Raw genomic sequence first — 25,857 nt, 5'->3', positions numbered from 1 at the left:
TTCACACTGTCTTCTTAGAATGGGCCGGGATATACATCATTTTACGCAATAGCCCAGTCCATAAACGACGCTCTTCAGCATTTCTCAGCCATGTGCTGTTCTGCCGTGACGTGCAGCCCCCCGGGCCCCTTCAGATGCCCCCTGCCTCATCTTCCACCATTGCTGTGCGACAGCGCTGGGTGTCCTGTTGAGAGTGTCACCGATCCGTCGGTCTGACCATCCCTTCTCTTTCAATTCTCGTAAGCGCTTACAATCCTGCCGCCCCCACAGCCGTCTTTGACTTGCCGGGCCTGTGTTTCCTCGGTCGAGATTGGGATCCGCGGTGAAGTCAAGTGCATCATGTACGGATCCATTCACATCTCTATCCCCATCGCTCTCGCTTTCGTCTTCGTCGTACTCGTCTTCGTCGTCCTCATCTGGATAGACCTCATCTTCATCATCTTCATTCTCGTATCGGCCAGACTGCTTCCCGGGCCGCTTTCTCTTTGTCCCCCTGCGGCCTGAAATGGCTTTGGCGGTGGCTTCTTCGACCATGCGCTGAATTGCCGGAGCAAAAGTTGTGACGAATGCATCCTCGACGCGTCTCATTAGGCCGGCAGATACCGTGGCCACCGTCGCCTCCTCAACACGTCGACCCAAAGTTTGTGCCAACTCTGCAAGCTGGCCCGTAGAGAGGGTCAGGGTGACACATGACGGATCTGGTCGCAAGGAGATTGAACTCTGCATATTGACATGCGTGCCACTACTTCTTAAGTTCTGAGGGCCACTTGTTGTGCCTGCATCCTCCGGGCGGCCCAGGTCATTGTCGACCAAGTCATCGCCACCGAGTTGGCTCTCACATTGTTGGTCGCCTGAGTCCTCCTCTTGTCCCGAGTCCTTCTCTTGCTCGCTGCATGCGCTCTCGCCTTGTATGCTACGCCCCAGGCGGCTCCCTTCGGCGGTCGGGCTGACGGCTGCATCCTCTTTCTCCCTCGTGCCGCGCGGGCTCTCGCTGTTAACGGTGAAGATTTCCATAACGTGATGAGATGGGTGGAGCCGTAGGCATTGCTCGTGGAGGTTGACCGTACCGGGGCAGTTCTGGCTCTCGAAACGGGCTCCGGTAATCCGCCGTGTGCAGAAGCAGCATGTGTATACAGAGCGCCCTCGTTTGGACCGGGCTTTGTATGCTGATTGCTTGTGCGCCGCTCCCTTAGACGAGGTCTTAGACCTCTGAGTAGATGGGGAAGGTGCTGTCGGAGACGGGGTGATTGTTTCTTCTTGGGCTGCCGCGAAGCTGTGTTCAGGATGGGCGATGGCTGCGTTTATAACGCAGCTCTCGCAGAGGAATACGTCTTGACAGTCCCGGCAGCGATATCTCAAAGTTGTGCAGTGTACCGACTTGAGACAGAAGCAGCACTCTTCGCTGTAAGCACCCCTAAGGATGGTACTGCTTTTGTCTGAGCTAAGGCTGCGTTTGCGGCCGCTGTCTTTGGCATCCCCACGTCTCGGAGAACCTGACCGCAATCTTGTATGTATTGCTCGACTTGGAGGTGTGTCTTGCGGCGCGGCAGATTGAGTTGATAGTGATGGCGATGTCTTGTCCGCCGGTCGGCCGGAGTAGCGCGCAGTCTTCGATTGCTGCAGAGTAGTATATAAGGAGGGTGTATAGGAGCGGCTAAGAGCGAATATCATGAGAAGGTAATCAGCAGATTACTGTGTAGTCGTCCTGTTTAATGCTCGCCATTTAGTAAGGTTTTGTTAAGAGCGGGGAGGTTTTGAGGCATATGAACTTAAAACAGCAATTAGCACTGGTTGTTGGACGGTATATAATGTGGAGAGATGGAGTATATTGGCATGGCGCAGATGTGCAAGCCGCAGGTTTACTTTTCTGCCATTTGGGGAAATGGAAATAGATAAGGAGCGATTGCCTAAAAGGGCAAAGCTGTCACAAATATTATTTATTTATTTACTTACTTATTTATTTATTTATTTATTTATTTATTTATTTATTTATTTATTTATTTATTTATTTATTTATTTATTTATTTATTTATTTATTTATTTATTTATTTATTTATTTATTTATTTATTTATTTATTTATTTATTTATTTATTTATTTATTTATTTATTTATTTATTTATTTATTTATTTATTTATTTATTTATTTATTTATTTATTTATTTATTTATTTTTACTTTATTTATTAACCCTATTAACTAAACTAATTTCAACCCTGGTTAGCACGGTTTCTCGTGAAGAAGGTGTTTGAAATAGGTAGCACGAAAACGTTGTGTTCAGATCATATAGGAGAGACGTTTAGGCTATGAAGTAGGCCATAGGGAAAATGGATGCACCCACGCGCCTGAGCGTAATTCTAGGCCTTATATGGTGGCTTTCTGGATTCAACAACTGCAGACAGATACGCCATTCCCGTGCTGGCTTTTCATTCGTCCACCGCACCTGAATGTACGGCTGACCACTCAACAATCAATTGCGTTCCGTCTGAATGGAAACATTCTACAACAAATCCATTCTAGTCAGACTTAGAATTGCCCCGATGTGTGACAAAAGCATGACCTAGCCGCAGTGGCTGAATGAATTTCGGGATTCCGTGGAAGCTCTTCCGGAACATAGTTACCTGCTCCCCTATTAAAGTAGATAATACCTAGGTATAAAATAGTCTCGCGATCAATGTCCCAAACTGCTGGAAGATTCATTTCGACTACCCACGACGCTCTGCTCAAAACTACAAGTCTTTGGGGTCTTTTTTGGCCTCGTCCGTAATATCCATCCGGGCAGTCGCCTCAACACTCCAGTGGCACCCCTTGACTTGCCGCAAAATACTCGTCCACGGCTGACTTGAATCGACTCAAGCAGCCATCCTATCAAAATGGTCGAGTCACCTCGACTTGTGTGGCCGTCTTCTGACAAGTGCCTATCTTAGGAGCGTCCGGTGAGGAGTTTTATCAACGAGATCTTGTTCCAATACTTATCCGTGGTTCCGTCTTTTTTCCTTGGAGTTCCATTCGTAGTGTGTCTGCAGTTTGCAGACCGATCGAGCCAGCTCGATCTCGGACTCCAATTCATTTGCGCCTCCGGTCGTTCGAGCTTCATGGGCTCGTTTGATCTCTTCCACGCTGTTCGGGAAATATCGGTGGCTCTTGAATAAGATACCAGGTTTGAGGGAGCCAGAGTACGCCCACCCAGCTTCCACAGTACGCCCACCTAGCTTTCAGCGTTGGCCCACCTAGTACTTCCTTTTCTTAAGATTATATTAATAAGATTAAGTACTTTTTTAAATTTACCCTATATATAAAAAGTTAAGGTATTTATTTTTTAATTTAAGCAATACTTTAAAAATATAAGCTTAAAAAACTTAAAGCCCTTAAAGCCCCCAGAGACTTTAGAGGCCCTTAGAGCGCCCAGAGGGCTCCGAGGGGGCCTAGAGGGCCGCGAGAGGGCGCAAAGGGCCGCAGAGGGCGCAGAGGGCCGCAGAGGGCGCAGAGGGGGGCAGAGGGCGCCGAGGGGGCAAAGGGTGCTAAGGGGGTAAAGGGCAAAAAGGTAAAAGTAACTTTTAAGTTATAAATAAAAAGATAGCTATAAAACTTCTTTAAGATAATTATAGCTATGCTTTATTAATAACCTTATAATATTAATATTTTATAGAACATATAGCCAATTTCCTTATACTGGGTAGGCCAACGCTAAAAGCTGGGTGGGCGTACTGTGGAAGCTGGGTGGGCGTACTCTGGCTCGGTTTGAGGTTCTTCATGGAACATACACATCTTGAAGGGCGGCATTGATCTTGACCAGCGATTTCCCCACCAAAATCGGAACAGCGGGAATTGGCCGTCCCGTCGCTCTTTTGTATGATTCCGAGATATGTTCCATGGTAGCTGCTTCAGATGTAATTGCTAGTGTCTTGTGCAGATGTTTGTCGTGTTTCTGCGTCTTGGCCAGCGGTGATGTTCCCACTTGCTTCTTTGAGCCAAGTACTCACCATCAGCACACCGGCTGCGACTCTGCCAATATCTTCTGAGGCCTTGAGAGATTGCAGAAGCTGTACCACCATCATTAGCTTGAAGCCACTCGACATCTGACTGGGACTCACAACTAGGTTGATAGTGGTATCTTTGTCCAGCCCTGCCCGCATACCGCTGACTGTGATGGCGCCTAGGAAGCCGTCGAAGTTCTCCATGAAGAAGCCGGGTCGGATGATGCTATGGCTTCTCGTCAGCAACTACCAATAAATCAGCCGTGATCAACACCTATCATCTCACATCCAATTCAGTCCTTGGTAACCCAGTTCCCCACAACAGTTCTCAATCCGTGGCTTGGCGCGGTGAGAATTATCAAGATGGTCTTCCTCGCTGGGCCCGACCTAGATTGCACTCGAGTATATAAAAGCCTCAACCTTGAATTCTAGCGCAAGGTCGGCCAGCAACTACACAACGAGGAGGGTCAACAGGTTTTGTGTGAGCCCAGGTTTCCCAGTAAGAAGCATACTTTGGCTTGCTTGCTCCCCCCCTCTGCGCTCTCGCCGAGTCTGGGATAAGCCAGTGCGACGAAGACTCCCCAAATTCCACGGCCGTGTGACGATGCAGCATCTTGAAAGGCCTTCCTGATGCTGTCTGGTTTGTCGAGGTCTCCCTGCACCAGACTAAAAATATTCACGTGCTGCTTGTTCCGTTCGAGCAGTTGGCGGGCACATTCTGATGATGTGTCCCGCGTGAGAGCCAGGGCCTTGAACTTGATAGCCGGCGATGCTGGCTGATCCGGTTCGAGTAGGAACTTGACGGTACTCCTGCCCTGCTTGCCTGTTGCTCCAACGACTAGGACAGTCCGTTCGGCCTCCATGGTTGCACGGGTTTTTTTTTGGTATTCTGTAAAAATTCAAACTATGGTTGTTGGGATCACGAACACCACCTCGCGTTCGGATTGCCCGGCGTTTAATGTAGCAATTCGAACATCGCAAATCACACTCAGAACAGTTATGATTCAGGGGCCGAAACTCTAATCCCGCTCGAGCGTCTTGCATGTGTCTTATGCTTGGGCATCAATTCAGGCCATCGGAAAATCGGAAAGACGAGTATATTGCCCAAACCTGCTCTCTAAAGCATTACAAAACGACAGAGACTTTAAACAGCCTCGAAGGTACATTGTCTCTTGTCCCGCCAGGACAATCATTGTCCCAGCTTAGTAGAGGTGCTCGATGAATACAAATAGTCCATTGCCAAATCCTGAACGCGATTAGATCCACCAGAGACTGTCGTATGTGGCAGGCTGGACATGGAGGCCATAGAGGAATAAGAATGGACTTGAGACATCATTCCTCGTCAATTGGTCTACTGATGGTGACACAAGGTATGGGGGTCAGTGCTGGGGTCAGTGCTGGGAGGATGTGCAGCAACCCTTGAGGGTCAGGGTTAACGTCGCCCAGCCACCCATTTTTGGAGATTGCTGAATCACGTGACAGCGCTCCGCTTCCAAGACTCCTTCCCTAGTCTGGCGCGTAGCAACGACTTGCCTGTTCATTTCTCCAGACTCCACCACCACACGCCATCAGTGCATCAACACAACTGTCGTCATCACTTTCGCGTGCTACTTGGGATCTCGTCCATAAGCGCCTATATCACTAGGCTGCTGTGCTGCGTACAGCCGGAGGTCTAAATACCGCATCGCACCCCTGCGGTAACACCCTCAAAGGGACACAGGCACCTCGCACCCTTTGCCAGGCGACAGGCCGCTGCCCATCATCGAGAGTCGACAGTGGTTGCAAACCCTCTCTATCTCCCTGGTGGCAGTGCCTGGGCTCAGGGACAACGTCTTCTCCACCGAGAAGGTTCTGCTGGACTGCGAAGCCCGTGTCTCTTGGGATGTCCTTCAGGCCAAGGCGGCGTGGACGACTCCCTCGACGCATTCGTTCACACCTCATTCAGCCGTAGCGAACCCTCTCGCACAACGGCCCTTCTTCTGAACAGAGTCAAGGCTGCTCCTCCGACTTCGAGAAAAGCCTGGGCGGGTGGGATCCTGTGTCGAGTGCACAGGTCACTGCCGACACAGGGGTTCAACTTTTAGGCACCTGCTGTTGAACGGATGGATGCGTAAACCTGTCGTCCTTATTTGTATGACGCGTCACTACTAACCTTCTAATCTTTATAAACAGCCTCTAGTCTCGAATGTAATGGCGCAGAACCCAACGTCCGAGTCGGTCGAGGGCTGCCCCGACAACGTCGTCGTGCGTCTCAATGCAGTTCCCGCGCTCGTTGAATGGGTTAGTTCCGATGGGCAGACAACCCAGCTTGGCGACTCTTTATCCGCCTCCCCAGTCTCCCTCGACATGACCTTCGATTCCACGGCCAAGTCTATTTTCCTCAGGCTTCGCATCACCGTCCAGATCCACCGGGACTCGAGCAACAAAACGCCACTGTATCTACACATCGGGCCCGAAGACATCGAGATCATTGCCTGCCAAGGTGCCGCTCAAAGTCAGGCCACTCCCACTCAGAATTCCTTCGAGATCAGGCTGAGACGGTCTGTGGCTTTGATCGGTCCTCCGTTTCGGCTTCGCCCATCCAACAAGGCTCGCGCGAGTGTGGTAAACGCTGCAAAAGAACTTGCTACGAGACGCGAATTCTCGATACACGTTCAAAATGGCTTGTTATCCGAACCCCAGTTCAAGGCAATTCGCGAAGCCGTATACAGCGAATATCATTCTAGCGGTGCACACTTAGATCTTGCCTCCTTGTATGGGGGCCTTGGGGGCAAGCAAATTGTGGCAAGAGATGCCGATATCATCCCTGCACCTGATGACGGGACAGAAGCGCCTCCGTCTTATGACGAGGTGGAAGCGCCGCCCCCGATGGCACCCCTTTGGCAGGGTAAGACAAATGATACTCCACTTTTCCGGCTTTCCTGCGCCAAAGGCTGACCCAACACAGCGTCAGACCCGGGGCCATCGAGCAAAAAGCGCCGGCTGAGTAGCTCGGCCGCTGACGCCACTGCATCCCTGCTGTCTGTCGAAACCATCTGCAGAAAGCTTATGGCCGAGCAGCAAGCCAAGACGGAGCAATCCTTGCGGGCTATGGAGGACAGACTAACCACACACTTGGACAACAGGTATGATCGTCTGCAAAAGGAAAGCCAAGAAGCTCGGGACGAACTCTCGCGCGAGCTGAGCTCAAAAATGAGCGAGTTGCAGGGCCAGGTCAACGAGCTGAAACAACAAGTCGATGGACTGAACGAAAACATGGTGGAAGAGCTTGAGAAGCTGTCCGAAGAGATTCAAGTAGTCAGCGACGACATCGACAGCAGGGTCGACTTTAGGGTGGACGACACTGCTGTCGGCTTCAAGATCGAGCTCGAGGAGTTTATACGCGACGAGTTGAAAGACGTCGAGGAGGCTGTTAAGGGCAGCCTGAGGCGGGCTAATGTGAGTATAGAATTCGAAGATTAATAGAAAATGAATTAAACATAGCTTGATTCTGTCATTGTTTACCACCTTGACCTACTTGAACCCACTTTTCCAGTCTAATTCCATTTGCTTGAGTGTTGAGACAGGGTCTCTGCGACTGCTTCAGCATCGCCTCTTGACATTCTTCAAACGAATCACCTCATATCTGGAGGTTTGAGAAGACACTCCGCCTCATTGTCGGGGGGCACTCTTGGTGGGATATTATTACCTTCGAGACAGGTAAAGTAACCTAGATATTCTAATTCTGGCTTGCTGACAACCAAAACACGTCGCCCTTTATTTCGACCCTAGCCCCTAGGGCCATGCGACCTCCCAGTACTGCCGCCTCCTATCTCACTACTCAAATCAAAACACCGTTCCTCTACCGTACACCGAGCTCTGCCGGCATATTGGCACCTTCCTCAGGGCATATGTCTGCCATCTGGTGGCGTACCTGCAGAGCCAGCGATCCCATGAGCGCGTCTTACTACGCCTTTCCATAAAAGTCATCCCTGCCCTGACCGGTATCGTCCCTGTCCTGGCCGTCTCCCTGCACAGGGACAACCCTGCTTACTGGCTCCCTGGGGGACTCGCGAGAGCGGTGAACAAGCCATACGAGGCCGACGGCAAGGCCAGAGACAGCTAAAGTGATTACACCTACAAAAGCCACGAATCCAAAGTCAAAGCCGCTGGGCGACACTCCATTCCCTGTCGTAACTGGTCACTCAAGTTAGCATATCAATCTGCTGTATTTGGAATTTCAAGGGAGCTTACAAGAAGAAGTGACCACCATATCAGTCGACGTGGGAGCCAGAGTTAGTATTGTCGTCGTCGTTGTCGTAGGTAGGTTTACAATGGTGGTCCAGCCCGGGTCAGTGGCCGGTTCACCCACGGTCTCGGTAACCCACTTTGTAGTCCATGGGTCCTCATGGCTTGTAGATGAGCTCGAAGTCTCGGTCCAGCCCGTATTGGTCGTGGTGCGGGTGTACTCGGTCGTGGATGGTCCCACGTACACGGTGGTCCATGTTGTGGTAGTCCAGCGCCTGTCATGGTTTGCTGCTGGTTCTAGCCCAGTGGCTAGGTAAGCATGCTCGTCCGTAAAATCCATAATATTCTTGGTCGTTTACGTTTGATGCAAGTGAGACTTGACTAGTAAGAATAATGAAATTTTGCATGGAACTCTTGAGGCAGAACTTCATTGCAGCGAATGAAACTGGATAAATCGCTTCTTAAATATTGTCGTCAACAGTACTGTTTCGCTGACATGACGAACACTCTCAACCGGTCACTGAGCACAAGTTTTTGAGCCTCGACTCACGGCGGCTTGACTGTAAGGCATTCGAACGGGATCTTCGATCGAACAGTTCAGGCTGACGAAACAAGGTGGCAGCTCAATTCTCACTGCCCAGCATCAGTCACGAGATGAAAGAGTTGATGAATGTGAACTATCCAAATCGACGCCGGCGGGCACACGAACCAGTTTCTCACGGCCTTGATCCACATGTGAGGTGAGTGGCGAGGCAGCATGACGCGACCAGGTGTCTTGTGGCATGACAAGCCTGTCTGCCATTCGCTCTGGGTGTGAGAGTGTAAGTGTGACTCGAGGTAGTCAAGTCTGTGATCTGATCCATGAGTGAGTTGTGTACTCTGAGCCACGCAGATTATCAAACCGTCATACGCGCTGTGCAAACCCGTGACCAGGTTAGTGTAGTTCAGTAAATCAGGGCATCAACAACAGAAGCCTTTGCGCACATAGACGCTGCCCTTTTGGCAGAGTTCTTGAAGTCAGACTCTAGTGGCTCATCCCCAGTCAGCCATCTCTTGCCGCCCACAGGATGTGTTCGTCTGAGATCTTTTACGCATATTCCTTATTGTTCACCTTGAAAAACACAAAACTGACAACATGGGCCGTGGCTTGTCTTCATGGTTGTATTTCATTGACTATTCTAGTCAAGAATCTTCATAAAGGTCTATCCCATGGAAAGATCGCTATTCATGACCGGAATTTCACATCCTGCGCCCTCTCATACGCATACGGCGTACTACCAGAACTCCAACACGGAGTCGTCCCCTCATCCCCCTCGATCTTGACGACAGGCCTCAGGACGCTCAACCTCTGCCCGCCGAACGCGCTGTTCTCGAAGCTCTGGAACCAGCCGCCCTCGGGCTGCAGGTAGTCGCCCAGCACCTTCTTCCACCCCTTCCACACCGTTACCAGCAGGTCGAGCACGTGGTGCTGGCCCCTCATCTCGCCCCACGCGAACCGCTCCTTGCACTCCTCGACGGTCCCCTCCGGGTAGAGGCCGATCTCCTCCATGAGCGCGTACGCGTTGACGCCCGTCAGGCTGGCGTGCGCGTAGTAGCTGCCGCCCTCGGTGGCCCGCCTCTTCAGCCCCAGCATGGCGCCCACGGCGCCGAGCACGCCCGTCGACATGTCCGAGATGGGCAGGCTGGGGAGGACGGCCTCGTTGTCGGGCAGCTTGAGGCTCCTGCCGGTCACATATGCCGAGCCAGCAGCGGCGTCCGCGATCTGCTGCCAGCCGGGCCGCTCGGCGTAGTACCCGTCCGGCCCGTAGCAGTTCTCGCTCACGTACACGATCCCCCTCCCGCGGGCGCCGGCGACCTTGAGCAGGTCGTTGAGGCCCAGGCCGTACTTGGGCATCTTGTTGATGCGGAAGCCCTGGATGAAGACGTCGCACTCGCCGACGAGCGACTTGAGCAGCGCGGCGTCGTCCCCCCTGCGCAGGTCGATGGCGATGGTGCGCTTCCCCGCGTTGAGGGTCAGCTGCAGGATGCTGATGTCGGGCAGGTGCGGCGGGTTGACGCGGATCACGTCGGCGCCGTACGAGGCGAGGATGGTGCCGATCTGGGGGCCCGCGATGACGCGCGTCATCTCGACGACTTTCACGCCTGCCAGTGGTCTCCTGTCGCTGGGGTTGACGGGTGGGAAGGCCACCGGCGGCGTGGGCGCGGCGTGGCCCTGGGCCTTGACGTTGACGAGCGGGTGGGAAGCAAGGGTACGGCCCATCTCGGACTCGCGCCACTGCTTGGGCGTGAAGCAGACGCTGCCGCAGAAGCCGTTGAGCAGGTTGGTCATCTCGAGCCTCTCCGGGCTCAGCCTCGACGTGTGCTCGGCGATGTGGCGGGCCGCGTCCTCGTTGGTCGTGATGGGCGCCGCCGGGTCGATGCCGATGGAGCGCAGCACGGGCTCGGCGCTCAGGCTGCCGTGCAGCGAGTACCAGACCTCCGGGTCGCTTGTTGGGTAGAGGGCCGTGGTGCGGTACTTGAGGGGCGTGTCGGTCCAGCCCATCTCCCAGTCCGGGACGAGCTTCTTGATCTCTCCGGTCTTGCTCAGCGTCAGAACGTCGACGCCGTTCAGGTAGGCCGTGGCGACGCAGCCGAACCACAGGGCGACGTGTGTTGTGTTGACGGTGATGCGACGCTCATCGTTCTTAACTCCCCTCAGGGCCAGGATCTCGTCGGCCAGAACACCGGTCATGGCGTGCAGGGCTGCGGCGACAGAGACGGCTTTTATTGGGCCGGGGATGACTGGGTAGTCCTCGCCGGTGAACTGGACTTTTGAGAGGAGTGCATCGTCTTGTGTGAAGCCGGGGGTCTGGCTGGCGAGGAGGCGGAAGATGCGTTGTGTGTCCTCAGGGACGGGCGTAAACGACTTGTCCGTGAACGTGCCTGGCCCGTAGACGTCGGCGATTTTCTCAGATGCCATGCTGATATTGTGTAGGGTTGAAGGATATTCCGGTGTAATGACTAAATCTCCTATGCTGCTAGCTAGAAAACAGATTGTTGCTGAACCAAAGATGTGTATCATTTCGATCAAGGCTTCACTCATGTTTACAGTCGAGGGGGAGCACCCCTTTAAGGACCAACGCACCCTCAAGGCCATCATACGACCGTCCACGTAACCAGGCGCGTATCACTGGGCCTGCTTGACCCTATCCACATTGTCGACGAATGCTCGCATGGGGCTGCATATCGGCGCTTGAATCTGTCCCGCGTCGAGCGACAGTCTGTACGGGCCGGCCGACTTTGGCCCCCGGAGTGTCAAAGAGCATGCATCCGAGACGCGAGTACCGAGCCACAGGAAACGGGCCCGATCGGAGGTAGACTATGACGTTAGTGAATGCTTGTCTGCTTTGGCAGGGCTGTGCGACAGAGAACTTTTCTAGAAGCTCCACGCGCCCTGTCACTCTGATCGAGTCTTGATGCAGCTGTGATGTTGCATGCCGAGGCCCTCGAGTCAGGACTTTAGGATCTGTTCCGCGCGCGGAATTCCCCCCACGATCGCATGGTTTTCTCCTTGGCTTGAGCCCGCCCATCCCCTTTCTGTCCTACCCGCACACCGGGTTCCCCAGGACGCATCTACTGATCTGCTGTCGCCGATGGGGATTTGTGTGACCCTTCTTCCCGACAACTCGGGCGCTCGCCCTCGCGGGTTGAGGCGAGTCGGCTGGTCGTGACGCGGTTGCAGAGTTGGGACGAGTTCATCAAGGAGACGGACATCATGGAATTATCCGCACGTGCATGGAGTCGAGAAACTTAATGGGCACCGCAGCTACGTAATCTTTGACGATATCCATAAAACCCACACATAGTTACACATAAACACCAAATACACACCAACCCTCTCTTCTGCTGCAATTCACAATTCGATTATCAATTTGACAACTTCAAAATCTCTAGCTGCACGTCACAAAATCATGTCCAACATCCAAGAAGTTGCCATCATCGGCTGTGGCTCCATCGGAGCCTCCTGGGCAGCCCTCTTCCTCGCCCAGGGTCTCACCGTATCAGCCTTCGACATCAACCCAGCCGCCCAGAGGTTCCTAGAAAACATCGTCTCGGACGCACTCCCCGTGTTGTCCTCGCTAGGCCTGCTCAAGAAGACCGATGCCAAGCCCTCAGATATTCTATTCACAACCACCTTGGAGGATGCCATAAAAGGCGCAGACTTCGTGCAGGAGAACGGGCCGGAGAGGCTCCAGTTCAAGCAGGAGCTATTCGACAAGATCGCACAGACAGTCGCAGAAGACACCATCATAGCGACAAGCAGCAGCGGCCTGACCTGCTCCAGCATCCAGGACGGCATGCTCGCATCATCACACCCAGAGCGCTGCGTGGTCGGCCACCCCTTCAACCCACCGCACCTGATCCCGCTGGTCGAGGTCGTCGGCGGCCGGCAGACTTGCCGGGCGGTCATCTCGAGGACGATGCAGTTCTACGCGGAGGTGGGCAAGAGGCCGGTGGAGGTCAAGAAGGAGGTCGTGGGCCACGTGGCCAACCGGCTGCAGGCGGCGCTGGTGCGCGAGATGATGTACCTGCTGCAGGAGGACGTCGCCACCATCTCGGACCTCGACACGGCCATGAGCTTCGGGCCCGGGCTGCGGTGGGGCGTCATGGGGCCCAACACGCTATTTCACCTCGGCGGTGGGGAGGGCGGGATCCAGCACATGGCGGACCACCTCCTGGGCCCGCTGATGAGCTGGTACGCGCCCAGGGACCCTGTTGTCGACGATGAGCTGAAGAAGAAGTGGGTCGATGGGACCATGGAGGAGGTTAATGGGAGGGATTACCGCGAGTTGGCTAGGCAGCGTGATGAGGAGCTGGTGAGGTTGTTGAATGTTAGGCAGGAGTGGGATGATTTTGCGGAGAGGAAAAATTCTGAGTAAATATAAGTATTGCATTGCTTTGTTATTTGATATCCTTTTAGCTGTAGTTCGCGAAAGCTCTTCAAGTATGTAATGGCAAGGGAACCCGCGGTGTCTGGTATATACACGTAGCGCAATTAATGGACGTAATAGTTGGACTATGTGTGGGTGATATCTTTCCAAAATCAGACTTTCCCTGCTACTGTAAAGCTATGACTTGAATTTTTGACAGAAATGGCAAACACCACGATATCTACTACCCTCAAAACAGACATGCGAGTGTTGAGAGAACACCAACCCGGCCGGTGTATTCGCACCGGTGATCAACTGGCCCTCATAGAGAGGGGGGATGGTGACCGAAAGAAATGTATCGCTTTGGTTCTAACAGGGGCCATAATCTGAACGACACCATCACCGCCATCAATCTTACCTGGGCGCAACCTGACATGGTGTTTACTTGACCCACTCAATTGGAGACATCGACGTTGAGCAGCAACTCAGGGGATGCCTGTCCACCTGCGCATTCCGCTGTCATGGCTCAAATTCCGCGCCGGATCGGGGGACCCGGTGTTATGACATGGTGCTGCGGGTCCTCCCGTGTCAAGGAGTCCTGACAGTCGAAAGAGCGAGAGAAGGCGAATTGTGGACCGCCTCGCCGCCCAACCGGCCACTTCGCTATCCCGCCGCCTGGCGAGGCGATCCAAACTGGGTGCAATGAGATAATTTCATACCCACCAAAACTAGGCTGCCCAAGGGTGGCCAACAAGGAAGGGCTGTCCGTGATGTCAGGCCAGCGAAATAAAACCACAGCAGTTGGCCTCGACTCCCATCGCCCCAGGCTGAAAGGAACTGAGCCTTGGAATATTACAGTGACCCGCTCCAATTGCAAGGACACATCCAATATATCATCAATACGCTGTGAAGTATGGGTTCTCAACCTCAGTCCCACAGGCATCTTTACATCCTCGACACCGACCTGTCACAGCCCCAGCCGCGATGTGGTCGCATCCTGTCATGCCTGGCCGACGGCAGCGACAGGCAAACAGTCATAGATAACATAACCACAATGCCGGACGGGATCACAATCGACCACGAGAACGGCCACATGTACTGGACAAACATGGGCCGCAGCCTCAAGACACAAGGCGGCTCCATCGAGCGGGCAGACCTCGACGGCTCCAACCGCAAGGTCATCGTCCCGCCCGGGTCGCTCGGCGTCTTCACGCCCAAGCAGATCACCATCGCCAGGCGGAGCCGGAAGCTGTACTGGTGCGACAGGGAGGGCATGAAGGTGATGCGCGCCAACCTCGACGGCTCGGGCGCCGAGGTGCTCGTCTCGGCGGGGGACTCGGACGAGGACGGGCGCGACCAGCGCAGGTGGTGCGTCGGGGTCGCGGTCGACGAGCGGCGCGGGTTCTTCTACTGGACGCAGAAGGGGCCCTCCAAGGGCGAGCAGGGCCGCATACTCCGGGCGCCGGTCGAGGGCCCGCCGGGGTTCTTCCCGGACAGGCGGTGGGACGTGCAGGTCGTCTTCGACAAGCTGCCTGAGCCGATCGACCTCGAGATGGACGAGGAGTCGCAGACGCTGTACTGGACGGACCGGGGGGATCCCCCGGACGGCAACTCGCTCAACAGGGCTGCTATTGGCATGGGTGGGGTGCCGCAGGTCTTGGCGACGAGGTTGCATGAGACTATCGGGCTGGCGTTGGATAGGGAGGAGGATGTAGCATATGTGACGGACCTAGCGGGGGGTGTTTACGCGATTGATATTAAGACGAGGACGAAGAAGGTCTTGTTCCCGGAGTTGGGAGATCTTACAGGCATTGCATTGGTTTGAGCATTAGGTGGAGTTAACTCGGGAGCATCTAGATTACAAGAATTGATCGAGGCGCGAGTCTCACGAAAGATCAGAAAAGGATGTTGCAGTAAATTACGAATGCAGCACCTCCACGAGTCGCCACTTTGTTGAGGCATTACCGAGAGCAATGCAAACGTTGTTAGATTCTATGGAACAGAAAGGCTAGGCCTGTGAACACAAGCTTCCCCGTATTTATGAAGCTTCCAGTCTAAATCTTTCTCTAGATTGTGGGTCTCGAGCCTGGAGTTGCTCTCCGATCTATGCTTAAGCTATTCGTAGATGGCGAAGATGGATGGCCATGACCTTGCAGTTTTTCTTCCTACCTCACTGCGCACATCAGGCAGCCTGTGAGAATTTTTCATGGATTAGCCACGAAAACATTGAGTTTTGAATGGAGTTGTAGTGGCATACCCAAAGACAGTAGGGCCTGCCCTCTTCAGACCTTCCTTCGTGTACCAGACAGCAGGGGCGGGCATTGCAATGATATCTACACGCAAGCCGTAGCGGACTTCCGTGACGCCAATCGGCATTCCATCAGCCCCATCAAGCATCTGCATGGTAATTGTTAGCCGTCTTTCCGCAAGTGTCGTCCATGCTCCATCAACTCTTACGCAGATCAAGTCTGGACTAGCAGCCAAATATTGGTCAACATAACCATCGCCCTCTTTCCTCTTGAGGACTGCGGCTGAGAATTCGTTGGTGAAGATCAGTTCAAGGTATTCGTCATCATCATCAGTCTCCAGACCATGGGATCCTTCTGGTCGAATTACGCAGATTCCCTTGGTCAGGCTGTCAGCAACCTTCCTCGACACGGAATGGATCTTTCCCGAGAACAGGACATCCCCGTTTGCTGGCTCGACAATTGCCCGGGCGACATTGATTTTGGACTGGCGTGCGAGATACATTCTGCGACCGATTTCCCAGGCTGTTTGTCGGTTTCAACAGCACAAGGTCAGCCTGGAGCTGTCTGGGAACGAAAGCTCGGTCGGGATGTCTCTTACCGACAGAGTAACTGTTCTGAACAAACATCTTGCTCTCGCCGCCAACCAATGGCGCCAGACACATACCGGCAATGGACTTCATGGCCCCACAAGCAGCCCGCGCCAGCTCCTCTAGGTGCCAGTCATCTCTGGCCGTCTTGATTTGCTGTAGGAAGACACTCCTTAGTCCGTCGAACTCTCCACAAATTCCACATTGCTCACGGGGTGGGGGTAATCAGTGGGCGGGTCAGGCATACCACGATGTTACCATTACCATCCGAAAGAGCCACAGGGGTCAGCTTCTTGCCGTAGACTCCCAGCACGGTCATATACACGTGGGGATAAGCACGTCCCATAAGGTCGGCATCCAGGACTGTCTTATCGAGTAGTGCGCCTGAAAGTAACGCCTCGAGTGCATTGATGCCGCCGATCTCTGTCGGGACAATATGGGAGAAGTTGGGTATGCCGGCACAATCCAACGTAGCATACATTGCTTCTTTTGTCCTGGACGAAATTCAGGAGGAATGAATAACGGGCTTGAAAGTTCAAGACTTACTCGTTTCCGGCTGGCAGTCGTTCCACAAACACCGACGGGGATCCCTTCAAAGAGAACTCATTAGCCTGTGCCCAGTGCTTGGCATGATGTAGGGAAGAGCCGGTTGGTACTGGCTTCTCACAAGGACAAAACGCAAATCAGGGAAAGTTGAGACGAGTGCTCACCATGTATAGAGGGGCACAAATGACCGCATCAGCACCAACAGCGCTGCAAGACACAACACGGATCTTCCGACCCTCTCTGAGGCACGCCTTTAATGACAGAAGCTGGTTTGTCGCTTCTCCGATGCAGCCAACCCCCAACACCCCAGTGCCAGCTATCAGAAGCTCGATGTCTGTCTCCGAAACAGTCCAAACGCCGTTTTGGATATCCGGGCGGTAACCTTGCACGTCTAGTTGGGAGTGTTGTGCTCTGCTGTCAGCATAGGTACTTTCACCATCGTGCAAGTGACCTGCAGTTGTAGAGGACAAGTCTTGGTCATAGTCCATGTCTTCAGTCTCCGTATGGTTGCGACCAAGGGCAGCGACATCTTTGATGGTGGAGACCACGCGGACCACGAGGCGGAAGGTGCCGTCCATGGCGTATGGCTCGGGAATGGTGTCCAATTCCACAATCTCGACGTCCGATGGGTCGCCACCGGCCTGCTCGCACATTGCGACGGCCTGCCGCTTCCCGTCCGCCACAATGTCGCGGATACTGCGGTCGCCAGGTTTGATGAGCTTGTCGAAAGTGCTACTAATCTTGCCAATCTGGCTCGCAGTTGCATTTTTAGCCACTTTCGTGCCTCTGCATGACCTACCGGACTGGGTAGAGAGTACTTACCGCGGCTCCCACTGCGTTGGCCACCTGGTAGAAAGGCGGCCGGACCACATAATCTGTCCCCTCGATACGATCGGGGAGGATGAAGCTGCCTCCGCCTACAAGAAGGACGGTAGCATCCTCCACTTTTGTCTTTGAAGCAGTCACAGAGTCCTCTATCAACCGTTGAATTACGCCTTTCGCCGCATCAATAGTCTGGAAGGCTATTCCTCGTTGATGCAGGTCGTCAGGTTGGAGGTGTTTAAGATCTCCGGCCTATTCACGTGATGAATGAGAACTGGTCAGCACTCTTTGGGTGCAACACAGCACTAAATAGTGCGGCAGAAAGGTGCACTTGACATACTGTAAAGACCGGGCCGCCGGAGTGGAGGGCCTTTGTTGACTCTTCCAAAGCCACAGAGTCAGGACCAACGGAAACTTGCGATTCGTGGTTTCTGATGATAGAACCTGCCCCTAGGGCAATGCTGTGAACATCCGGCATGGAGAAATTGGTCTTGACACCTGCAACCTTTACACAGGCCGCCGATTGTCGAGGGTAGCCGTTCGGCAGGAGACTGCACACATCTGTTGTAGTCCCGCCCACGTCAATGACCAATAGGTCACGGCCATTCTCCGTGCTGGTAGCTACCATCTCTCGAGCCAGGAACGCGGCTCCCCGCGCACTATTCGTCGGCCCGGATGAGAAACATCGAAGTGGATTCGCAGCAGCGTACGAGGCGCGTGCGAGTGTGCCGTCATTGAGAGTGATGTACAGGCCGGCGTTGACGAGGAACCTGGTTGCCTTGTCAAGGCTGCGGACGACCTGGCGCGAGAAGCGGCGGATGCTGGCATTGAGGATTGCGGCGTTCTCTCGTTCAAGGAAGCCGGCTTGGCCAATGGAGTGGGAGCAAGAAATGTCGAAGCCAGGGCCCATCTCTTCAGCCAAGAACCGGGCGGCATCGTCTTCTTGCTTCCTATACGAGGGCGAGTAGACTCCCACAATTGTGATGGCGTGGATTCCCAGCTCCATTATCTTGCGAGCGTGGGCTCGGAGTTGGTCATTCGACACTGCACTTATCTCCTGTCCATCAACTGGGACCAAATCAGTTTCCACGTGCTTAACAGGACAGCTGCGTGATACTTACTTTGGTAGCCACCATCGAGGTAAGCATAGTAGCCCTCCACGACGGACTTCAAGGCATGTGGAAATCCGTCTGGAAAGTGTTAGGCTAGGAGCTGTCTCTCTGTCCCGCTGTCCCAAATCCGGTACCCACCAAAGGGTGTGACACTACGTGTATATGGGCCACAGAGGCGTAATACTGCAACCCTGTCCAATTTGCTTCTGTCAAGTTCGAGTACGGCATTCACGAATTGCTGGTGCCGCCATGTTAGCCGCAGTACAAGCTGGAGCACTTCAGTCCGTAAAGATGCCCTGGCCTACCGTTGTCCCAATCTTGATAGCCATAATGGAGGCAGCGGGCACATTCGCCATTTTCAGGGCCTCGATAATGGACTCCGTAACTCCAGAATGAATGTCCTTAGTTGTCGGTGCTTTGTGCCATCCAATGACTTCATTCCCATTTAGGATGACAGCATCCGTGTTTGTTCCTCCGACATCTACCCCAACCACCCTGACCTCGGAGGTGTCTGGCATGGCTTTGCTGGTCGTTTCAGGCATAATGGCTATAGCTTCATGGATTGACGAAAAGAATGATACCAGCTGGGGTAGTGCAGTGTACGTTATGAATTTACCACGTTGAGTCTATCAGAGCTGAGTAATTAAACCTCCGCTGTGCGCCCCGAAGTCAACAGGACGCCAATCAATTGCTACGAAGCTATGCGCCATTTGAGGGGAACGGGTGTTTTCAGGCAGCGATGTGAGACATGCTTGACCCCTCTCGACAAACAGCCAAACCATTGGGTAGGGACGTGGTGTGGGAAGTGGACATTTTTCCAGTTCGGGACCAAGCCACGGGAGTGATCTTCAACCCAGCCCGTTCTGCCAATATCAGGCTTGTTGACTGGGAAAAAGCTCAGGGAAGCTTATCATTCGGTAGCAATCTGCTGCAGTTGCTATTGGACATTTCGGTCTTAAGCCAAGGGTTCGCACCTGACGTGAGCCTCTAAGTGCGTGGGTACGTGCAGCTATTGAAACCATACATGCGCCCTGCAGCGTGACATCGTCTGCGAACCCGTTTTGCCCCCTCCATTTCAGTTTCTTGTCCAAGCCGCCATATTAATTTGCTCTCTTTCCCTTTCCAGTAATGCGTAAACTCAACTTTGTGCATTATCACAGCAACCTGTCATTGCCATGGACCTGCAGGCGTCTAGTGATGAACGTCCGGGCCCAGATTCCCCCGGGTCGAAAACGGCACAGGAAGAAATCACGCCGGACGTCACTGAGGAAAATGTTACTGAGAAAGGAATCAAAGCTGAGAAATATGCGTACTACGGCCTCTTCGCCGCGAACAATGGCATCGGTCCGTACCAGTAGTGAGTAAAGATCACCGAGTCACAGGTCTCGTAGCTTTTTCGACATGCGTCTAACAGCCAGGGGGTAAAAAGCGCCTATTCTCTGTTCCAGACCTTGATCTACCAAGCCGCTTTCAATCCCAACATATTGCCATGGGGCAGCGCTTCTTGCGACGAGGACCCAGATGCGCCTTGCCACGTCACCTGGGCTGGAGGGACCAAGTCCTATGAATCGGTGGCACTGATCGCCTCTGCATTGGTGTTCGTCGGCCAGTCCATCCTGTTCATCTTCATCGGCAGCACGGCGGACTACGGGTCGTGGGCTCCTTGGATCTTGCGCATCTCCGTCCTGATCTACGGCGGCTTGTCGCTGGGGTTCTTCGGTCTGAAGACACCAGATGCTTGGCCGGCAGCCATGGCATTGTACACTCTCACAAGTGGGTCACTTTTTGACCTACGCAATGATCACTCTCTTGCTTTCGCCTGTCGTTGCTGATAGCATGTTGCAGACATCGGATTCTACGTCGTCTTCACTTTTGGTTACGCGTTGTTTCCTAGGATATCAGACGACCAGCCGGAAGCAAGGAAAGCCCGACTCGCCTTGCAGAACCAAGAGATCACAAGCTCGGAGTACGACACCAAAATCGAGCATGTCCGCTCCACCATCGCCAACCACGCCTGGGCAGCCAACAACGTCGGGTTCGCAGTGAGCGCCTGCCTCTGCGTGGGAATTCTAAAAGGCATCGATGCGGACTCCTCGGCCTCGAAGAACAACCTGGGCTACGCGCTGTGCACCGGCGTGGTGGGCATCATTGTGCTCGTTCTGTCGGTGCCGTGGGTGTTCCTTGAGAAGCGGCGACCCAGGTTACCTGTCCCAGAAGGCCGAAACATCGTCAGCTACGGCCTCCAGCAGACTTGGCACAGCTTCAAGTACTGCAGGAGGATCTCGCAGACCTTCCTCTACCTCTTCGTCTATTTCTGGCTCAAAACGACGGTGTCAGTACGCTTTTCACGATGCTCATCATCTCGCAGACAGCGGTTGCCCAGTTTTCAGCCACACAGAACAGCTACTTCCTCATCGTGCAGGGAGTATCGGTATTCATATTCACGGTGTTTGCTGTCTGGGCCCAGAAGAAATGGTCGCTGCGGACCAAGACGATCCTCCACATTACCAACTGGTCATGCTTCTTTAGCCGTCTGGGGCATGGTCGGCCTGTGGACCAGGAAGATCGGGTACCACAACCTGTGGGAGTTTTGGGCAGTCAGCGTCTTCTACGGGCCCAGCGTTGGTCTGCAGATGTCCTACTCCCAGGTCTTTCTCGGCCAAGTCATTCCACGTGGAGAGGAAAACAGATACTTCGCCTTGCTAGGCTTCATTGGCCGTGTTGGCTCGTGGATTGGGCCACTCATCTGTAGTGCGATAGTGGACCGAACAGGGACTCAGAATGCATCCTACGGATTTCTGGCTGCTCTGATCGGCGCATCATCGTTGGGGTTGATATTTGTGGACGAGGCGAAGAGCAAACTGGAGTGCGCAGAATATGAAGCCACAGAGCATAAAGTCGCGGAAGAACAAGAGCCACCACTACAGGGAAAAGATCAAATTTGGGAGGCCAAGACATGATTAGTCAAGAAAGCCATCGAATGATCTGGGATCATGTGGCTCCTCTATTCCGGACTAGCTGTCAAACAAAAAGTCCAAGCGCTTGTTGCCCTCATCGTGGCTATTCTGAAGACACCAAACCTTCTCTTCGTCTGTCATCTTGCTCCATAGATCCCTTTTGTATTTGTTCCGAGCAGTGTAATATGCCTTAGCAAATGCATACCTACTATTGTGCCAACAGTAATTGCAATCAGGTTCATATTTCCTCGACGATAGTGGGGCTTGTCGTCTTCACGATACATGTTGGATGAGGCGATTCCAGAAAGTTGTATGGTAATGTTGTAAATCGCAGCGCTGACAGTTCTGGTGCGGACTGCATTGGACAGTCGAGAACACCAGCCGACTTGGGCCGCGTGTGCTGAAGGTTGACCAAGAATGATAAACGTTAGCGCGTACTGGCCCCAGGATGATAGCTCCGTGATGGACGTGTACTCGACGATGAGCAGTGGCAGTACCCATTTCTGGGCAAGAAGACCGATGATACTTTGGTGAAAGCGTTCAGTCAAATATGTGACCCAAAGCATGTTTATGGCTGCAAAGATGGTAACCGGAATCGTGAGAAGAGTGGTGTTGAAAGTGGTGAACCCGAGCGCTTTGAGAGACAACGTGAGATATGTCTTGGGAGGTGCGGTCGGAATCTCGAAGAGGATACCAATGAGATAGATCGGCCAAAGATCATAGTCTTTGAGACTTTTCCACGACATTGGCAAGGTGATGGGCTCTCGGTTATGCATGTCGCTCTTCGACGGATCATCTCTCAGGACCCTGTTGACGATGATCTTTTCCTCGCGCTCCGTGAAATAGCCGTGTGGATTCCACCACGTCATTGTTTGCGTTGGTCCGGGAACCAGGAAGAGGAAACTGAGAATGCCAATAACCAAGCTGACAAGTGCTTCCAGCAAGAACAGCCATCTCCAACCCTCTATTCCCGCGACGCCGCGCATGTGCAAGATCCCGTATGCCAAAAACGACGCAACAACTCCCGACATGGAATCGACGAACCAGAAGAGAGCCAAGCGAACCGGCATTTCTGTCTTCTTGTAGAAATATGACAGATAGAGAATGGAGTCAGAGATGAAACCGCCCATGAACAAGCCGATGAAGAAACGACAGGCTAAGAACCCGGCCCGATTGTGCATGAAGAATTGGCCGCCGGATGCTATGCTCCACAGGATGATTTGGACAGGAATCCATCGGTCCGGTCCAAGCCACTTTCCAACCATCTGAGACGGTATCTCGGCAATCAGGAAGCCAACTCGATACATGCTCTGCGCATCATTGTGGTCGTTGGTGTTGATGTTGATGTCCCCAAGCAAATTGTCGGCGGCCGCGTTGCCAAGGTTTCCTCTGTCAATATTGAGTCCGAAGAACATGACTAAGATCCAAATGAATATTTTGTAGTCGGTCTTGCGGTGGACAGCTTGCTCTTCGCTGAAGGTCCAACGCTCCTGGGGATCATATCGATGTAAATTCTCATAATCCGGACCGGGCTGGTAGAACTGTGCCAGCTCGGGGTTATCGAAAACGCTGCGCTCGGTGGCGATGGCGTCGGGATCCCTCGGGCGTTTTCGATGTGTGAGCGCTTCCCAAAAGCCAATGTTGCGGGCGGTGTCTTCGGGCTCGGCGAGATCATCAACGGCTTCTTTTGGCCCGACATCCTCCAAAGAGGTCTTAGTGTCCCCCTTCAAAGAACCCCCTAATAGTTCAGGTCCGGTGTGGAATGCAATGTCGTCTTTCTCAACCATAATTCCTAACGCGGAGCAGTATGTTATAGTGGAGGCGGTTTTCCATAGGCTGTAGAAAGTTATCTTCAGCGGAATAATTAAAGGAAGATGTACCCTATAGTCGAGCCACGAATGATGATCAGCTGAGATGAAAAATCGATAAACGAGTGTTGTGGATCTCGTCGTCGATTAAATGCGAGAACCGAAACAAACAAGACAAACAGTACTCACGGCTCAAAAGTGGCTCCCATGGCGTGCTACGGCCAGATCATGGGGCGTTCCAGTCCGCGGACAAGAAAGAGAATGCGAGGCCAAATCGTGAACAATTTTCTCCGGTAGTCCTCACCCCTGGGTTCTTTTATCACCGGCCTCGGCATGATAATAATACGAGAGATCCTCTTAGAGCAGGTAAAAAGACCGCACTATGTCTGTTTAGTCCGCAGTAGCAGGGTATGCGACTAGCGAGAGGATCATGGTTTGCTATCACGGCATGGCATCATTCGGATGCAGCATCACGCCAAGCATTTATGCAACTGCAGAATCTATCCTTGCCTCCACGTGGGGACATCACCGAGCAGGTTTGCCACTCTAGATGTTGATCGTCAACACTATTGGGGCAATTAGAGAGCCATCATATCCATCTCAAAATGCTTAGATCATTCTTAGCCTCCAGACATAATGTATCCGGCACAGTCTGGCTTTGTGTTCAGGAAAAGATAACCATTTGGTGGTAGGCCTTGAGTGAAGGCAAATGCATACCCCTGGAGCAGTGCTGTTGAGAAATAGTCATTGGTTTATGCTATGTCAGTGCAATGAATTCTGTACAACTTGAAGAGACCCGAGCGATCAGATGGCTACTTTGAGCAGGTATGAAAATGACTCACGAAGATCCACGTTTGGACAGGCATTGGTTGAATTCTGAATTGGGAGCCTACCCTGCAGGAACCTGGGGCTCAGGGACACCCAGCAAATAGCCATCCCCAATAGTGTGTTTGAGAAGACTGCTTCAGAGAATATTATTTCGCTGAAGCTTACCCAAGAGACGGCTGTCCTACAGGAAGTTGTGTCAGACGAGGTTGTGCTATTCAAGCAAGCCTGGGTAGACTTTGAATTCCATCGCGCTGTAGATAAGAGGTTTACTTACTCATGGAAACCCTGATTGCCAGAGGGCGCAAGGAAATCGGCAGGTTTGGTCGATGTCTTAGCCGCAACGGACATCACAACATGGTAGTACCGATCAACGTGGTCTTGCCTTCCTTCGGATCGATCAGGGACCACGAAAGTGAACAATAGGGAAGCTGCAGCTCAAGTGTTTGTTTCCTCCTACCTGCAAATTTATCCTGCCACACGAACAGAGATTCCATGGAAGACCCATTATCTCATGGTCTCGCCCATCTCACTCTGACCCCTTCAACATCTTAGTTTACCACCTGCTGCATTCTACAGTCAGTTGTACCATCAAGAGCTGTTAAAAGTCGGCATGAGGCCCCCAATCACAACTTTATAAGGCGAATAAAAGCATTCAATCAGACCCTGGCAGCTCGTCACGGGAACACTCAAGCCACTATCCCATCTCAGCCCGCGCAACCGGCGCCTCGAGAAGCAGAAAACCAAGGCCATCCATCCCGAACAGTGTCCCTGCAAGCACTATCGGTAATCCAGCCCAGCAAGTTCATGTTGGTAGCACAACTGTCGGTAGAATGACTTCTGCGGCGCTGTTGCCATTGGAAGAAGAGCGGCAGTGTGTCATCTGCGAAGATGAGTTCCTGCTACCCGAGGTAGAGCCCATCCGCTGCGGCCACTTCGTATGTTACGAATGCCTGATTCCCATGTTCGAGTATTCCCTCAGGGCCAATGGCATCTTCCCTACCCGTTGCTGCGGCCCTCCTCTTCGTCTCACCTTACGGGTCTTACAAACGTTGCCAGGCGACATGATCAGACGATACAACGACAAGAAAGAGGAGATGGACGCGGACGAGTTCGAAGAGAAACGCACTTATTGTCATGTCCCACGATGTTCGACCTTTCTCAAGCGGCGGTATTACATTGGAAACGGCGCAGCGTGTCCCCAATGCGCGGCTTTGACCTGCATCATTTGCAAGGAAAAGTACCATGACCATGGGGTGTGCAAACAAAAAGGCGGATTGCGAGTATCGGAGGTTGAGGATCTCGCAGAGGCAGAAGGATGGAAAAGGTGCCGTTCTTGTCGCCAGATGATTGAGCGGTTAGAGGGCTGTGCGGTCATACGTCAGTGGTCAAGTGTCTCCATCACCAGACACGGTGGTATGTGCTGACAACCTCCACAGGATGTTTTTGCGGCGCGATGCTCTGCTACATTTGTGGAGATCGTCCGGATGAGTGCAAGTGCTCGTTCAGGCGCGGCGTATAATCGGAATTGCACGGAGGCATCTGTACTACGCAGGCCTGTGAAATTCACCTACTGCCGAATCTGCGGTATGACGGTCTGCCGCCCGTGCTTCCAAAATATGCCAAGGGATAAGGAACGCCGAACACAATTTCGATGAGTACTTGGCATTGCCATAACAGCCGAGAGCTTGGATCCTTGCTTGTTTGGTTTGGGATGAATACGCAGCGAACACAACATACGATAGCGACTCTAAGGTATTAAAAGCAGAGACAGCATGTGCACATCATAGCGAACAGACCTCGGCAGCCACTCCAGCTTCCAGGGTCGCCGGATCAACAA

At 53.0% G+C, this 25,857-nt stretch overlaps 10 protein-coding genes across 10 annotated transcripts; 5 read left to right on the top strand and 5 right to left on the bottom strand.

The window, feature by feature from the left end:
• Nucleotides 1-41: 41 nt before the first annotated feature.
• Nucleotides 42-1,014, bottom strand: INS49_003106 (uncharacterized protein; the record flags this gene model as incomplete). The annotated part of the gene is made up of 2 exons (XM_043163902.1): nt 42-70; nt 252-1,014. 2 exons carry the CDS (start codon nt 1,012-1,014, stop codon nt 42-44), a joined length of 792 nt encoding a protein of 263 aa, XP_043032408.1.
• Nucleotides 1,015-3,748: 2,734 nt separating this feature from the next.
• INS49_003105 (uncharacterized protein) lies at nt 3,749-4,837 on the bottom strand (the record flags this gene model as incomplete). The annotated part of the gene is made up of 5 exons (XM_043163901.1): nt 3,749-3,925; nt 3,981-4,040; nt 4,092-4,200; nt 4,261-4,361; nt 4,487-4,837. 5 exons carry the CDS (start codon nt 4,835-4,837, stop codon nt 3,749-3,751), a joined length of 798 nt encoding a protein of 265 aa, XP_043032407.1.
• A 1,327-nt stretch (nt 4,838-6,164) lies between these two features.
• On the top strand, nt 6,165-8,079 carry INS49_003104 (uncharacterized protein; the record flags this gene model as incomplete). Its single annotated transcript, XM_043163900.1, has 3 exons — nt 6,165-6,861; nt 6,922-7,412; nt 7,753-8,079. The coding sequence occupies 3 exons, from the start codon at nt 6,165-6,167 to the stop codon at nt 8,077-8,079; spliced, it is 1,515 nt and encodes a 504-aa protein (XP_043032406.1).
• A 1,347-nt stretch (nt 8,080-9,426) lies between these two features.
• Nucleotides 9,427-11,160, bottom strand: INS49_003103 (uncharacterized protein; the record flags this gene model as incomplete). Its single annotated transcript, XM_043163899.1, has 1 exon — nt 9,427-11,160. The coding sequence occupies one exon, from the start codon at nt 11,158-11,160 to the stop codon at nt 9,427-9,429; it is 1,734 nt and encodes a 577-aa protein (XP_043032405.1).
• Nucleotides 11,161-12,151: 991 nt separating this feature from the next.
• INS49_003102 (uncharacterized protein) lies at nt 12,152-13,120 on the top strand (the record flags this gene model as incomplete). Its single annotated transcript, XM_043163898.1, has 1 exon — nt 12,152-13,120. One exon carries the CDS (start codon nt 12,152-12,154, stop codon nt 13,118-13,120), a length of 969 nt encoding a protein of 322 aa, XP_043032404.1.
• A 904-nt stretch (nt 13,121-14,024) lies between these two features.
• INS49_003101 (uncharacterized protein) lies at nt 14,025-14,936 on the top strand (the record flags this gene model as incomplete). Its single annotated transcript, XM_043163897.1, has 1 exon — nt 14,025-14,936. The coding sequence occupies one exon, from the start codon at nt 14,025-14,027 to the stop codon at nt 14,934-14,936; it is 912 nt and encodes a 303-aa protein (XP_043032403.1).
• Nucleotides 14,937-15,226: 290 nt separating this feature from the next.
• INS49_003100 (uncharacterized protein) lies at nt 15,227-18,945 on the bottom strand (the record flags this gene model as incomplete). Its single annotated transcript, XM_043163896.1, has 11 exons — nt 15,227-15,302; nt 15,369-15,508; nt 15,569-15,844; nt 15,963-16,103; nt 16,195-16,441; nt 16,494-16,537; nt 16,790-17,242; nt 17,316-17,567; nt 17,656-18,383; nt 18,437-18,482; nt 18,733-18,945. 11 exons carry the CDS (start codon nt 18,943-18,945, stop codon nt 15,227-15,229), a joined length of 2,616 nt encoding a protein of 871 aa, XP_043032402.1.
• Nucleotides 18,946-19,602: 657 nt separating this feature from the next.
• Nucleotides 19,603-21,387, top strand: INS49_003099 (uncharacterized protein; the record flags this gene model as incomplete). The annotated part of the gene is made up of 4 exons (XM_043163895.1): nt 19,603-19,784; nt 19,842-20,200; nt 20,273-20,759; nt 20,919-21,387. 4 exons carry the CDS (start codon nt 19,603-19,605, stop codon nt 21,385-21,387), a joined length of 1,497 nt encoding a protein of 498 aa, XP_043032401.1.
• Nucleotides 21,388-21,441: 54 nt separating this feature from the next.
• On the bottom strand, nt 21,442-23,171 carry INS49_003098 (uncharacterized protein; the record flags this gene model as incomplete). The annotated part of the gene is made up of 2 exons (XM_043163894.1): nt 21,442-21,518; nt 21,590-23,171. The coding sequence occupies 2 exons, from the start codon at nt 23,169-23,171 to the stop codon at nt 21,442-21,444; spliced, it is 1,659 nt and encodes a 552-aa protein (XP_043032400.1).
• Nucleotides 23,172-24,850: 1,679 nt separating this feature from the next.
• Nucleotides 24,851-25,539, top strand: INS49_003097 (uncharacterized protein; the record flags this gene model as incomplete). Its single annotated transcript, XM_043163893.1, has 2 exons — nt 24,851-25,397; nt 25,457-25,539. 2 exons carry the CDS (start codon nt 24,851-24,853, stop codon nt 25,537-25,539), a joined length of 630 nt encoding a protein of 209 aa, XP_043032399.1.
• Nucleotides 25,540-25,857: the final 318 nt, after the last annotated feature.

Source organism: Diaporthe citri, assembly GCF_014595645.1.
Source record: "Diaporthe citri strain NFHF-8-4 chromosome Unknown scaffold_1, whole genome shotgun sequence".
Classification (NCBI taxonomy): domain Eukaryota; kingdom Fungi; phylum Ascomycota; class Sordariomycetes; order Diaporthales; family Diaporthaceae; genus Diaporthe; species Diaporthe citri.
Note: the sequence above shows the minus strand (reverse complement) of the source record. Positions and strands in the feature narration are given on the sequence as shown.